The 15,262-nt window shown below is 48.9% G+C and overlaps 1 protein-coding gene across 3 annotated transcripts in view; it reads left to right on the top strand.

Moving 5' to 3' along the window:
* Positions 1–14,972, top strand: part of ITIH2 (inter-alpha-trypsin inhibitor heavy chain 2) — a 37,628-nt gene extending 22,656 nt beyond the window's left edge. The window contains exons 16-23 of one of the 3 annotated variants that reach the window (XM_077340303.1): positions 1,209–1,331; positions 6,143–6,265; positions 7,462–7,554; positions 8,375–8,488; positions 8,747–8,945; positions 12,025–12,197; positions 13,207–13,318; positions 14,419–14,972. In XM_077340303.1, coding sequence (XP_077196418.1) covers positions 1,209–1,331; positions 6,143–6,265; positions 7,462–7,554; positions 8,375–8,488; positions 8,747–8,945; positions 12,025–12,197; positions 13,207–13,318; positions 14,419–14,566 — 1,085 coding nt within the window. In that variant the 3' untranslated portion in view covers positions 14,567–14,972. The remainder of the gene's footprint in view (positions 1–1,208; positions 1,332–6,142; positions 6,266–7,461; positions 7,555–8,374; positions 8,489–8,746; positions 8,946–12,024; positions 12,198–13,206; positions 13,319–14,418) is intronic. The other 2 variants (XM_077340304.1, XM_077340305.1) reach the window with 2 other exon arrangements.
* Positions 14,973–15,262: the final 290 nt, after the last annotated feature.

The raw sequence follows: 15,262 nt of genomic DNA, 5'->3' as shown, positions 1-15,262 counted from the left end.
TTGGCCAGTGGAGATTTGACTGGCTGCATGGATTTTTAGAAACTTTGCTTTGTCAGCAGCCATCACCACGGCACAGGGATCTCAGTCACAGTGGGTGACTGAGAGTAAATTGCAGCAGGAACCATTTTGTGGATGGCCCTGCCTCCTACTGTAGCTCTTGGTGCTGTGGTTAAGACCAGCAGCTTATGATGTGGAGAACTGAGCTTGATTCCCTCACTCCTCCACATGCAACTAGCTGGGTGACCTTGGGCCAGTCACAGTCCTGTTGGAGCTGTTCTCACAGGGCAGTCCTGTCAGAGTTCTCTTAGTCCCACCTCCCCCACAAGGTGTCTACTGTGGGGAGAGGAAGGGCAGGCGATTGTAAGCTGCTTTGAAATTCCTCCTGGTAGTGGAAAGCGGGATATAATAACCAACTCTTCTTCTTCTTTGGCAGCCATTTTGTGTGATTGTCAGCTGCAGTCATTTTGTGGATGGCCCCACCTCCTGCAGCAGCCATTTTGTGGCCGCTACCATCACTCTGTGTCAGGATTCCTAAAGTGTCCACAGATTCCAAAAGATTGAGGACCCTGTTGGAACTTTTGGACTAAACTCAGTCCAAGGTCCCTCCTAGAAAATTAGAGCTGCAGAGTAACAGTTATTCATTACCTTTGTGGATGAAGCACAGATCCAGACTCACAGCACTTTGAGGTTTAAAAGAGAGATAATCTTCACTTGGAAAATGAAGATCATTTGCAAAATATATCATATTCATCTGCTTTAGTCTCCTTACTGAAGCAGAGTACGAAAGCTTAAAAGATAGTTACAAAGAAAACACATTGCAAGCCTCTTGTGTATAGGTGGCAAGCAGACTACATGTGCTCAGGGTTTTTCCATTGCAGCCTTACCTTTGACCACTTGATGCCACTAGTGAGCACACAGGTACAGCTCAGCTGCTTGAACAGCTTAACGACTGCCCTTCAAGGCTGACTTCACCAAATTACTTGCTGACTGCAACTCCAACAGACCCCGAATCTAGTCTCTGATATTTTACGAAGCATATACCAAATGCATAGGGATCTCCGAAGGTGAATTAAAGTTTATTCTCCCTGCACGGATTTGTTTTTTCCGCTCCGTTCTTGGTGCTGCTTTCTTCTAATAGCTGCCCCATCAGGATGCAGCCTGGTTTCGCTCAAGACCGGATCTACCCTGTTTCTCCTCTCCCCAAACAGGTGCTTTAGCTGTTGGTCATCCAAAGCCCGAGAATTCCCTCCCACCGTGGGCCAAAGGCACTTCCATGCCCAAGGAACCATTAAGTCTTGTGAAGGGGCCAACTGCAGCAGCCATCCATGCTGGTAAGATGTGTGGGATGTTTCAACAAAGTCAGTGCGATCTACACAGGGGAGCAAAAAACAACAACAACAGTCACCCTATGCAAGAAAGGAAGGCTGAGGCCAAAGAATGAAATTGAGGGCAGGTGGGAGGGAGGGAGTTCCCCACCTGAAGCGAGTCAGTGGTAAGCTTTTCAGATGACTGCAGAGGAGAGGACACGCAGTAATGGGTTTAAACTTCAAGTACGACGATATAGGCTAGAGATCAGGAAAAAAAATTCAGTCAGAGTAGTTCAGCAGTGGAATAGGCTGCCTAAGGAGGTGGTGAGCTCCCCCTCACTGGCAGTCTTCAAGCAAAGGTTGGATACACACTTTTCTTGGATGCTTTAGGATGCTTAGGGCTGATCCTGCGTTGAGCAGGGGGTGGGACTAGATGGCTTGTATGGCCCCTTCCAACTCTATGATTCTATGTATATTATGCAGAAGGAAGAATATGAATCTGGGTTTCTCCCTGCTAATAATACCCCTGTCAGTTGCACTGTGCTGGCATTATGAGGGGAGGGGCCATGGCTCAGGGGTAGAACATCAGTTTTGCTTACAGAAGGTCACAGGTTCAATCCCTTGTCTCTCAATTAAAAAATAATAATAATCAGGGAATGGGTGATACAAAAGATGTTAAACCAGTGGTTCTCAACCTTCCTAATGCCACGACCTTTTAATACAGTTTTTCATGTTGTAGTGACCCCCAAACATCAAATTATGCTAAGGTGACCAGATTGTCCCACTTTTGGAGGGACGTCTGGGGGCACCTGGCAAACTGTACTTACGTTGAAATTAAAAAATATATATTACAATATTTTTTTGCGTTCTATGCATTCTATGAAAATCTTTGTTGCTCCATATAAACTAATTTTTACATCAAGAACCCCCCCCCCCCCCGGCCAATGGTGTCCCGCTTTACAAATGTTAAAATCTGGTCACCTTAAATTATGCAAGTGTTCCTTCACTGACCAATGGCATGAAGATCCATTGTTCATGACTGTATATAAATTGGTGTCTTTCTGAGGTTTCTCAGTTCTGCCTCTTGTCCCACCATGCCGATCTCGCTCTTTTCCGCTGCTCCAGACAGACAAATGCTCTATCTCAATCTACCCTGCAAGGCTGTGGTGTGGATGCCCCTCCCCGGCCAAGCTGCTTGCCCTGCCGTGCCCCCTGTGAAAGGGTCATTTGACCCCCCAAAAGGGTCCCGGCCCCCTGGTTGAGAACCACTGCGTTAAACAGAGACTCTGAAAAGCCATCTCCTCTTAATAGTGACCTTAGTGTAGACCTGGGGATCTTCTGGAATTACAGGTCATCTCCAGATGACAAAGATCCATTCCCCTGGAGAAGATGGCTGCTGTGGGGGGTGAACTCCATAGCATTGTACTCCTCCAAGGTTCTTCCCCACCCCAAATCCTGCCCAGTCCTGGATTCACCCCCAAAGTCTCCAGGTATTTCTCAGCCCAGAGCTGGCAACCCTAGATAGACCAGTAGTCTGACTCAGAATAATGCAACTTCATGTATTCATTCAATGCTGGTATTTGCATCTTTGGCAGAGGAGGACGCTGTTTCCATTGACTTCCCATTGAGTTTCACACCCCAAATTCAAGAGTTGAGTGGGCCATCAAAAATACATTGCAGAGCTGGCAAAATCACAAGGGGAGGGGGTTTGGAGCCCCTTCCCTATGAAGAAAAGGGGGGAACAGTTTAGAAGAGAGATGACTATGGGTGGACATGTGAGAGGTTTATAAAACGATGCATGGGGTGGAGAGAGCAAGCCAAGATAAGTTTTTATCCCTCCCCCAAAAGACTAGAACTTGAGGGCATCTCATGAATCCGATGGGCAGTAGGTTGAGGACAGGCAGAAGGAAAGACATCTTTATACAGTGAGTGACTGAAGTGTGGAATTCATTGCCAGAGGATGACCTCAGGAACAAACAGCTTTCAAAATGGATTTGATGGATTCATGGAGAAGAGGTCTGTGAGTGGCTACTAGCCGTCGTGTCTAAGGAGAACCTCCCTGTTCAAAGGCACTAATCTTCTGAACCCCGGAGTCAGAAGGGAAAATCAGAGGAAGTCCTTGGCCTCTATGGCCTGATGCTAGCTCTCCATAGGAACTGGTTGGCCACTGTGTGAGACAGGATGCTGGACTAGATGGACCACTGGTCTGATCCAGCAGGGCTCTTCTGATGTTCTTAGGAAGCTGGACTAGATGGACCACTGGTCTGATCCAGCAGGGCTCTTCTGATGTTCTTAGGATGCTGGACTAGATGGACCCCTGGTCTGATCCAGCAGGGCTCTTCTGATGTTCTTATTAGGGGAAGGCTTTGGGCTCTCTGCCCTGTAGTTTGCCCTCCAGAGGAACTGCTTGGCCATTGCATAAGACAGGATGCTGGACTAGATGGACCACTGGTCTGATCCAGCAGGGCTCTTTCAACGTTCTCATGTTAACTAAGAAACACATCAGTGAGCACCCTGGTTCCATGGGAAACACCTTTTGAATTGCTGTGCTGAGCCCTGAAGAATGACTTCAGTAACTCATACTAACAAAAATTTTAACTAGGTATCTTTAAAGCAAGAGATATCTTAAACAAGATATCCAACCCCTGGGTGATCTTCTCAGGAGACGGTGGGGAGTTTTTGGCTGCCACACTTGGAGGGTTGGTTGGAGGTTTTATTGGGGTTTTAGTGAACTATGTCTTATTGTAAAATGCCACAAGTCTCCGGAGAAGTGGTGGGATATAAATCTAAAAATAAATAAAAACAAAATCACTTAAAAGGCAAAAAGGACAAGGGTTTTTGCCAAGAGGACTAGAAAATACGGACCATCTTTGGTAGGGTTGTCAAGTTGGCATCCAGCAAGAGACCTCCTTGTATTGGGGGGGGGGGATATTCTCCAGTGATGTCATGACACTGCTGGTGATGTGACCTCTGGCATGACTTGGAAGTGATGTCATCACATAGGGGTGATGCTCTAGCGTTGGCCTGAAATTCTACAGTTTAACCATCGAGTTTTGGGTGAATGATAGAGTATGTTCTGTATGTGGTGATGTCACTTCCGAGTCACACCAGAAATCACTGGTGATCCCCTTCCACAGCAATCCAAGAGTCCTGGTAGATCTAGTACCTGATACCTGGAAACATCTGGAGGACCAGCTCCTGATGCTACCTCATATTCTCTCAGGCATTCATGAGCTCTTCCTTTATTACCCAACCTGACCACCATGTTGTGAAGAATGAGATGTACCATCTAGGCATCTCTATGGTTCTTCTCCTCAGGCGTTGTGAGGGCATCCTGCTCTCACACTCTTATTTTGTTGGACTCCATTCGATACATTTGTGGTTGTGAGATAAATAAAAGAAACTGAAAAGATGAACATCAAAACAGCGTAACAAAATTTAAGTCCCATGGTACCTTTAAGACCAACCAAGGTTTATGCTAGGTGTGAGCTTTTGAGTGCATGCAGACTTCCTCGTTGTGCATGCACACAAAACCTCATACAGAATCATAGAATCAAAGACTTGGAAGGGACCTCCTGGATCATCTAGTCCAACCCTCTGCACCATGCAGGACACTCACAACCCTATCGCTCCTCTACTGTAACCTGCCACCCCCTTGAACCTTCACAGAATCAGCCTCTCTGTCAGATGGCTCTCCAGCCTCTGTTTAAAAATCTCCAAAGATGGAGAACCCACCACCTCCCGAGGAAGCCTGTTCCACTGAGGAACCGCTCTGTCAGGAACTTCTTCCGGATGTTTCTTTTGCATTAATTTAATCCCACTGATTAAATTCTGGTCCATCCCTCTAGAATAAAACTTTGCTGGTCTTAAAGGTACCATGGGACTCAAATTTTATTATGCTGCTACAGACCAACATGGCTACACACCTGAATAGAAACAGGATGATTAAACAAACTAAGAAAAATAGTTTTGAGATTCGGATTGTTGAGTAAGACGCATGTGAAAACATCAAACACTAGAAGTCCGTATTTTTGGAATCTTTGTTTTTAAAAATTTTCAAAATTTTATGCCAAATTATTTTCACGTCACCTTAAAGATCTCGACAAGACAGTTGGTTTTTAAAGTTTCTTTAAAGTAGTCAAAGAATAACAGTGATACCTCCATGTAACGCTTGAGCATTATGCTCACTGTCTGCAGCTGTACCATGCGCATTACGGCTCATTAGTGAAGTCTCCTGGATGTTTACGGTTTATGTCTCCGTGTCCTTTAAATTTTGCCAGCTGACAATTCCCTCCGTAACGGATTTCCACTGCATTTTTCATTGCATATCTTTAAGATTTTCCCTCTGGGTGCTGCATAAGACGTTTTCACATCAACAATAAGATCCCCAAATACTCTAGACCAGTGGTCCCCATCCCCCAGTCCGGGGACTGGTACCGGTCCGTGGATCAGTGGGTACCGGGCCGCGGTTCCTCCTCATCCTTCTCCTGGGCTGCTGCCTCGGGGGCTGCCCCGCCACTCTGCTGCTGGCTCACCTTTGGTGCTCTCCAGCGGTGGCCATGGCTGGGGCTCCCCCTCGGCATCGCACTGCGCAGCTGCTGCTGGCAGCATTATCTAGAGGGCAGTGGGAAGTCAGGGGCGCCGGCAGGAAAGAAAGTGGAGCAGCGGCTCAGGCGGCAGTGACGTCCTTTGGCAAAAGACTACCCCGCCCCCCCGGGCCTCAGTAAAATTGTCAAGCTTTGACAGGTCCCCAGTGATAAAAAGGTTGGGGACCACTGCTCTACACGATGCACTGCTCACATCTGGCATGTTATCTTCTTTATTTATCTGAACAGGATCCTTAATTATGGGCCAAGCAGTGACTGACAATTCCATCCCATCTTGGGCGAGGCCCACCCCGAAGCCAGGGGGTCCATTAGCTGTGGTCATGGGTCCAACTCTTTCTGCCATACACGCAGGTAACAGAAGTTGGACTGACTCCCCCCGCTATACTGTCCTTGGTAGAAACACAATACAGCAACTCATTGGGTAAAAAGAAAAAAAACAGGCGGTAACATTTCTTCCATATATTCCTCAATATATTTATTTAAAATTTGATAAACATTTATTGGGTGATATGACCATATATAAGAGCCTCTTGTGGCGCAGAGTGGTAAGGCATGCTGTCTGAAGCTGTCTGCCCATGAGGCTGGGAGTTCGATCCCAGCAGCCGGCTCAAGGTTGACTCAGCCTTCCATCCTTCCGAGGTCGGTCAAATGAGTACCCAGCTTGCTGGGGGGTAAATGGTAATGACTGGGGAAGGCACTGGCAAACCACCCCGTATTGAGTCTGCCATGAAAACGCTGGAGGGCGTCACCCCGAAGGTCAGACATGACCCGGTGCTTGCACAGGGGATACCTTTACCTTTACATATATGAACATATATGCTCATGTCAACCCGCTACCCCCTCCCCAAATGGCCAATGATGGGCCTGGAGGGGGTAGGAAGGGGAGGGGCCCCAGGTAGGCGTGTCCACAGTGTTTCCCAAGCATATTCTGCACGATTGTGCCACTTCAGGGATTTCTCAAACACTGAAGAATGTTTCACGGGCTTCTCAATGGTGAAAAAGTTGAAAAAGGCTACTCTATGGTAAGAAGCAAATTCTACCATAGAGGTTTTGCCCAAAAATCAGAGTGCCCCGCCTACTGCCTATGTCACATTCATTCCCAGCTTCTTCCCTCCCTGCTCCCGGTAAATTCACCCCCATCCCCCACCAGCTGATCCAACATATTTGGCACCCCTAGATTCTGGTTTGCCCAGAAAGTAATGCAGGGGCATTACTTTCCTGAGTGGAAATCAGATGCTCATTTGCTAACCTGACCTTGCGATAAGATAGGAAAGAACTCCCAACGAATTGGATCTCGGGCCAAACACTCAACGAAGACTGCAGTTAAGCCATCCATAGCGAGCGACAGTCATGCAGTGATGGCCACGTGGCTCTATCTGCAACAAGGCCCCGCTAGCCCCGATGCTTGCATTGTGATGCCTGTGAAACTGATAAGACTGCCATTTCCCTTGGAACGGAATCTGAGTTTGTTTGTTTTTTCTTTCGAAAGAGATCTGTGCTGCACAAGGGGATAATTCTAGCTGTCCTCGATCTTGTTTCCCAAACAGGGCCTTTACTTTTAGGGCAACCCCAGCCCGATAATTCCACTACGTCTGCGAGCAAACCGAAAATGAATTCTGCTGGCAGCGGGATACACTCAGGTAGAACAGCTGGTACCGACTCTTTATTTCAACGTCACAGAAGCCTTTTGCTTGAATGCAGACTTGCTCGAGAGTACAGGCAGTGGGACAACAGGAAAAGCTGCAGGGCTGTTGAGAGAGAGGGAGAGGGATGAAGGGCCAAAGGACGTGTTCAGGTTTTAAGGAGCTGAGTTCAGGTTACCTGGATACAATCTTGGTTCCCTGCAGCCGCACGACATCCCCTTTGAAAGCTGTTTCTTCCTGTGGCCATCACTACATCCTCCGGCACTGAATTCCACATTCCGATCACACACTGTGCAAGGAAACATTTCCTTCTGCCTGTCCTGAACCTACTGCAAGAGCTCCCCAGGGGATATGCGGCCTTTCCCAGAAGTTCAGATGGCATCTAACATCACTGGAGCTCCCTTCCCCTGTTGCTCTACAGGCCTAGTCTCTTTCTCCACCACGGAAATGGTCAATGATTGGCCGGCTCCTGCATCTTACTCCTGCAGCCACTTCTCCGAAGGGGCATGTGACCACTTCCGGGGTTCTTTGAAGCCGGAAAAGATATTTCAGGGGTTGGTCCACGGTCAGAAGGTTGAAAAAGGCAGCTGTATACAATGCAACAGATGCGGTTCACAATCATTTCTCACTAAAAATGTGCTATTATTTTGATTTCCACCACTGCCACGCAATTTTTGAGACAATATGTTATCTATATGTTACCTAGCAGAGTTCTCGAGGCGGTAGATGCCTTGCACAGGTAACGGGGCATGTAATGTTGTCCGTTGATGTGTTCGTCTTCGTCAGAACAGTGACTGGATGCTGTTTGTGTTTGCAGTGGACAACGATCCCCATTTTATCATCAACCTGCCCAGGCAACAGAAGAACATCTGCTTCAATATCGATTCCAAACCGGGAGGGATCCTGAACTTGGTTTCAGATGCTGAATCCGGTAAGGGATTACCTCTTCTGTATTGAGAGGGAGTGACTGGATTTTACTGTGCGAAATGGGAAAATCCACTAGGAAATAAACACTAAAGTGCACGGAAAGTGCGTTTGCCAGCCAGGGGCTCATGGTTATTGTAGTCCATGGACGTCTGGAGAGCCACAGTTAGGGACACCCGGCTAGAGATTGATTCAGATGCCTAGAAAAGGGCTAGACTGCCCATGAGAAAAATAACATTGAGTTTTTTCCTCCTTCGGACTGCAGGGATTGCGGTGAACGGACAGCTCGTGGGGGCCAAGCAGGCAATAAACGAGAAGCTTCAGACCTACTTTGGGAAGATTGGGTTTGAGTTCAAGAAGAAAGGCATCAAGGTCGAAGTGAGCACGGAAGCCATCACCCTGATGGACGGCTCCTCCAAGATTTCCCTCTCCTGGTCTGACGCGGGGAGGATCATTCGGAGACGGTAAACTTAACGCTTCCCGTATTCCTTCCAGAGAGCCAGGAGCAGCATTCTGGGTTCCCCTTTCCCCATTTTATTATTTATTTCCACTGGATCAGGGTCCATGTAGCAGACAGGTAGGTGAGGTTTCCTGCCAGAGGGGAGATTTGTGTCGGCATATGCATGGTCTGTCATGTGCATGATTCAACAGCATCTGAAGAATAACCCACACTACAGGGAGCGTCGGAGGAGATGCGCAGCATATTCAGAACTTCTTGGTAGTTTCCCCAAAATCTCCTCCTGTGTCCTGATTGGCTTGGTTGGAGACTTCCTGCTCCTATGCATATGCTTCCTCCCTGACTGAACTCCAAGAATGAATGGAGAACGCAGTCAGTTAGGCTGTTAGGACTATCACTCTCCTCTTGTTTCTCTTCTCAATACAATACAACTATTTATTCTTTAAGAAGCCAGGGCTTGGCTCCTCTTTGGCATATTTAAACTCTTCCAGCAATTGGAACCCGGGTCTCCCAGTTCTTCAGCTGAGATTCTAACTGCTGTCCTGCTCCAGCTCTCGGATCCAGCAATTTCAACGAAGAGAAACGCCTTCCGTCCAGCTGTCTTTCCAGCAAAGTCAGAATCTATTAAATTTATGTCCCTGCCCTTCCTTCGAGGTGCTAAGAGCATTCTCTCTTCTCTGGCGCCCCGTTGCAACAACCCTGTCAGGTAGGCTAGGGAGGCAGGCAGCGATCCAAGATCACCTAACCAGCTTCAGAGCAGAGATCTGAAAACGTGACGCTCAACCCTCGCACCACACAGGACCTTTCCCCTCACCCTGTCTGAATACCTGTACACATTCCCTTGCTCCTCTTTGTATGTTTACTATCTACGAGCACAAGAGATTAGTGGAGGGTTATTTGTTGGCAGGAACACCAGCGGGTGTGGCAAAACAGCAGTCTGGGAAAATGACAAGCGATCAGGAAGACCGGGTCGCCTTTAAGACTAATAGAAATGTATTCTCTCCAAAGCTTTTGCAGGCCAAATTCAGTTTCCTCACATCTGATGCTCCGGACCACGCTGTTGAAAACGTGTTGGCCATTTTCAAACTGCCTTTCTATTCCATTTTGGATTTTTAGACACACCCGTTTCAGCTGGATTTATTTACTTGTTCACGCAAGCCGTTTGTGTTGGGTTAGGAAAGTGTGGTTGAGGCATTTTTGAGGGGAAATGCTCTCTTCTGTTTTCTACCCCTTGGTTGTACTTCGGAATTGCTCATTAAAATGTCCATAGCGTTTCCTTTGATGCTGCTTTCCCCCGGCCCTTTTTTCACTGTGCATGCTTCCTCAGAGGTTTTTACAAAAATGTTCTAAGCTCAGCACTATTGAGATGCCTTGGTCCACTGATTGAACCTGAGGTTCTCAGGATGCTGGACTAGATGGACCACTAGTCTGGCCCAGCAGGGCTCTTCTTAGGATGCTTGACTAGATGGACCCCTGGTCTGATCCAGCAGGGCTCTTCTGAGGTTCTTAGGATGCTGGACTAGATGGACCACTAGTCTGGCCCAGCAGGGCTCTTCTTAGGATGCTTGACTAGATGGACCCCTGGTCTGATCCAGCAGGGCTCTTCTGAGGTTCTCAGGATGCTGGACTAGATGGACCACTAGTCTGGCCCAGCAGGGCTCTTCTTAGGATGCTTGACTAGATGGACCCCTGGTCTGATCCAGCAGGGCTCTTCTGAGGTTCTTAGGATGCTGGACTAGATGGACCCCTGGTCTGATCCAGCAAGGCTCTTCTTAGTATGCTGGACTAGATGGACCCCTGGTCTGATCCAGCAGGGCTCTTCTGATGTTCTCAGGATGCTGGACTAGATGGACCCCTGGTCTGATTCAGCAGGGCTCTTCTGATGTTCTCAGGATGCTGGACTAGATGGACCCCTGGTCTGATCCAGCAGGGCTCTTCTTAGTATGCTGGACTAGATGGACCCCTGGTCTGACCCAGCAAGGCTCTTCTGATGTTCTCAGGATGCTGGACTAGATGGACCCCTGGTCTGATCCAGCAGGGCTCTTCTGATGTTCTTAGGATGCTGGACTAGATGGACCCCTGGTCTGACCCAGCAGGGCTCTTCTGATGTTCTCAGGATGCTGGACTAGATGGACCCCTGGTCTGATCCAGCAGGGCTCTTCTGATGTTCTCAGGATACTGGACTAGATGGACCCCTGGTCTGACCCAGCAGGGCTCTTCTGATGTTCTCAGGATGCTGGACTAGATGGACCCCTGGTCTGATCCAGCAGGGCTCTTCTGATGTTCTCAGGATGCTGGACTAGATGGACCCCTGGTCTGACCCAGCAGGGCTCTTCTGATGTTCTCAGGATGCTGGACTAGATGGACCCCTGGTCTGACCCAGCAGGGCTCTTCTGATGTTCTCAGGATGCTGGACTAGATGGACCCCTGGTCTGATTCAGCAGGGCTCTTCTGATGTTCTCAGGATGCTGGACTAGATGGACCCCTGGTCTGATCCAGCAGGGCTCTTCTTAGTATGCTGGACTAGATGGACCCCTGGTCTGACCCAGCAAGGCTCTTCTGATGTTCTCAGGATGCTGGACTAGATGGACCCCTGGTCTGATCCAGCAGGGCTCTTCTGATGTTCTTAGGATGCTGGACTAGATGGACCCCTGGTCTGACCCAGCAGGGCTCTTCTGATGTTCTCAGGATGTTGGACTAGATGGACCTCTGGTCTGGCCCAGCAGGGCTCTTCTTAGTATGCTGGACGAGATGGACCTCTGGTCTGATCCAGCAGGGCTCTTCTTGAATTCTTAGGATGCTGGAGCAGATGGACCCCTGGTCTGATCAAGCAGGGCTTCTCTGATGTACTTAGGATGCTGGACTAGATGAACCTTCCCTGGCCTTGTCCACGTGGACTCTTCTGATGTCTTTAGGAGACCTTTACTTCTTTCTCTGAGTGATGGTTCAAGAACCACATAAAGGGCAGAAGAAGTTGGGGAGAGGGGAAAGACCACCCACTAGGCTCCCCTGTGGTTCTTCAGCAGCCCATCTAAGCAGAAGAGAGAATGACTAACAGCCTGTATCCCCTTCTTCAAAACTTCTAGGCTACTCATCGTTGTGAACCGGAACAGCAATGCCACCATCGTCGTTAACGGGAACATGACCTTCATGGTTTTGCTCCACCGAGTGTGGAAGAAGCATCCGGTCAACGTTGACTTCCTGGGCATCTACATCCCTCCTGAAAACAACTTATCCCCCAGTGTCCACGGCCTGATAGGTAAAGCCTCTGGAATTAGGAGGACAGGAGTGGCTAATCCAACGGTGGGCAAACTGTGGCCCTCCAGATGTCCATGGACTACAATTCCCATGAGCCCTTGCCAGCGCTGGCAGGGGCTCATGGGAATTGTAGTCCATGTACATCTGGAGGGCCACCGTTTGCCCACCCCTGGGCTAATACATATATATATGTATATATTTTGGTGGTGGTGGGGTTAGTTTAAAAAAGAAAAAAATGGAGATGTAACATAGGCATATAAAATTGTCTGATTGCTTCTGATTTAGGGCAATCCTATGGCGTAATGACAGCCAGCTTGGTATCGTGGTTAAGAGCAGCGGCCGCAGATCGAGAGAACTGGGTTTGATCCCCTACTCCTCCTCCACATGCAGGTGGCTGGGTGACCTTGGGCCAATCCCAGTTCTCTCAGAGCTCTCTCAGCCTTAGGTGCCTCACAAGGTGTCTGTAAGTTGCCCCTGGGACACATGAAGGCTACTGTGTGACCTTGGGCCATCGCCAGTTCTCCCATAGCTTTATCAGTCCCACCACCCTCACAGGGTGTCTGTTGTGGGGAAGAGGAAGGGAAGGTGGTTGTAAACAGCTTTGAGACTCCTTTGGGTAGCGAGGAGCAGAGTACAAAAAAGCAGCTCTTTTTCTTGAAGGTGTCACATCCAAATACTAACAAAGGTCTGCTTAGTTTCTGAAATCTGACAAGATCAGGCTTGTGTGGGCTATTTTGGGTAGGGTGCACACACACACACACACACATGGTAAATAGAGCCTTCAGGCTCAGCAGCTGTAGATCCCCTACAGATCAAATTCCCCAGGGGAAAAATCAGAAGGTCGGAGGTCATTACTTGGACACCCCATGTATTGGCTTCTTGAGCAGCTGGTTGGTCAGTGTAAGGTGGCCGGATACTTTTCGGGTCAATCCAGTCTTGCATAGCTTCCAGCTGGAAGCCTCCAATTAAAGTTTTGATGCAATGCCTTTTCAAACTTCCCCCCCTGCCAGGTCAGTTTGTACTTGAACCCGCTGTGCACATCTTCAACGAACGGCCGGGGCGAGACCCGGAGAAACCCGAAGCCACCATGGAAGTGAAGGGCCACAAGCTCACCGTCACCAGGTGAGGCTTTCCATTGGTCCACAGTCTTTTGATGCAGGAAAGGTCTTTGAATGATCCGACTCACAGCTTCCCCCGAAGACCCTCAGGTGGCCATAAAGATGCATTTGGTTATTTAAGACCTAGCCACAGCGATGCATGCCGACTGGACTACTGCAACTTGCTCTACGTGGGGCAACCCTTGAACCTGACCTGGAAATTGCAACCGGTACAAAATGCCTCTGCTCAAGTCCTCACGACAGCCTTTGTCAACGTTTTCACCATTGAAAACCCCCTGAAACAATCTTCAGGCTTTGAGAAACCCCAGAAATGGCACAATCGTGCAGAATATGGTGGAGAAACAGAGCTGTGGACACGCTTACCAGGGGCCCCTCCCCTTCCCAAATCCTCATCTTTGGTGATTTTGAGATGGGGAGGCGGGTCGGCATGACCATATATAGTCCTGATAAATATTTAACAAACATTTCACAGATTTTAAAATGTATTAAAAATAATTCACTCCTACCCATTTGGGAAACCCTTCCGGGGCCAACAAGAAACCCTGGTTGAGAAAGCCCATGGAGGACCCATATTTGCCCTGCCCTTCACTGTATGAGTTCCAGATCAGCTTCAAGGTTTTGGCATTGACCTTTAAAGCCCTACGCGGTCTGAGCCCTGCGTACTTGAGGGATCGCCTCGTCCAATATGTTCCCTGGAGAGTACTGCACTTTGCAAATACCAACCTGCTGGCGGTCCCTGGACCCACAGGTACCTGCCTGGTCTTGACCAGAACCAGGGCCTTTTCAGCTCTGGCTCCAAACTGGGGGAAATGAGTTGCTGGTCAACATTTGGGCCTCGAGGAGCTATCAAAGCCCTGCAGGGTTACAAGTCCTGTGGTTGAGGCTAAGGCAGCCAATAATCAGACAGGCCTCCCTCTGGTGTGTTTGGAGGAGCCAGGATTAGTTTGGCACGAGACAGGAAAGTGCCAAAAAGGTGTAAATCTGTGTTTTTAACATTTTAATGGTTTTTTTTACTGCTGGAAGCTGCCCGAGCCCGCTTGTTCCTGGCTCGGTCTTCCATTTCCTCCTGTGACGTCACTGATATGTTCCTGTCCTCCTCCGCAGGGGGGTCCAAAAGGATTACCGACTGGACCGCATTTTCGGGACCCGGGTTCACTGCTGGTTTGTGCACAACAGCGGAAAGGGCTTCCTCGACGGCCGCTACCAAGATTATCTCGTCCCGACTTTATACAGCTTCCTGCCTTGGCCCTGAAGGAGGGTTAAGGAAAGAGCCCGCCCCTTGCGGCCAAGCCCCACCCCCTCCGCTCCAGAGAGATTTGCATTAATTCACGTTTGGGAGGGGCGGCAGAGCCTTCCCGAAAGACAAGCCTGAGTATGCAGGCTAGGTTTAGGCCACAGAACGCGCCTGGCCAGTCGCTACGTAACAGAGGCAGATTCCCCCTCCAAAACTATCCCCAATTCGTACTCAGGATGTTCCAGAACCATTCCTAACAGAGGGCAAAGTAACAGAAGGGGAGGGGTCTGCAAGAAAAAAAGTCCACGTCTTTCACTTTTACAAGGAAGGGAGGCGCATGGTAAAATGCCGGTCTGTTTCCTGGACATAAATACCACACTTTGAAATATAACTTAAACCATGCAATTAAAAGACAATTATATAACTCCTGGTATAGTTTTGCCAGATTCACGAGGGACGGTGTGGCGTAGAGAGTCCGGCTGGGGCCTAGAATTCCGGGGTGGGAATTCCTCGCTCAGCCAAGAAAGGCTGCCAGGTGCCCTTAACAAGGTGGTTGTTGCAGATATTAAGTCAGGGGTAGTCAAACTGCGGCCCTCCAGATGTCCATGGACTACAATTCCCAGGAGCCCCCTGCCAGCGAACTCTGGCAGGGGGTTCTTGGGAATTGTAGACCATGGACATCTGGAGGGCCGCAGTTTGACTACCCCTGTATTA

Source organism: Paroedura picta, chromosome 5 (genome assembly GCF_049243985.1).
Source record: "Paroedura picta isolate Pp20150507F chromosome 5, Ppicta_v3.0, whole genome shotgun sequence".
NCBI lineage: Eukaryota > Metazoa > Chordata > Lepidosauria > Squamata > Gekkonidae > Paroedura > Paroedura picta.
Note: the sequence above shows the minus strand (reverse complement) of the source record. Positions and strands in the feature narration are given on the sequence as shown.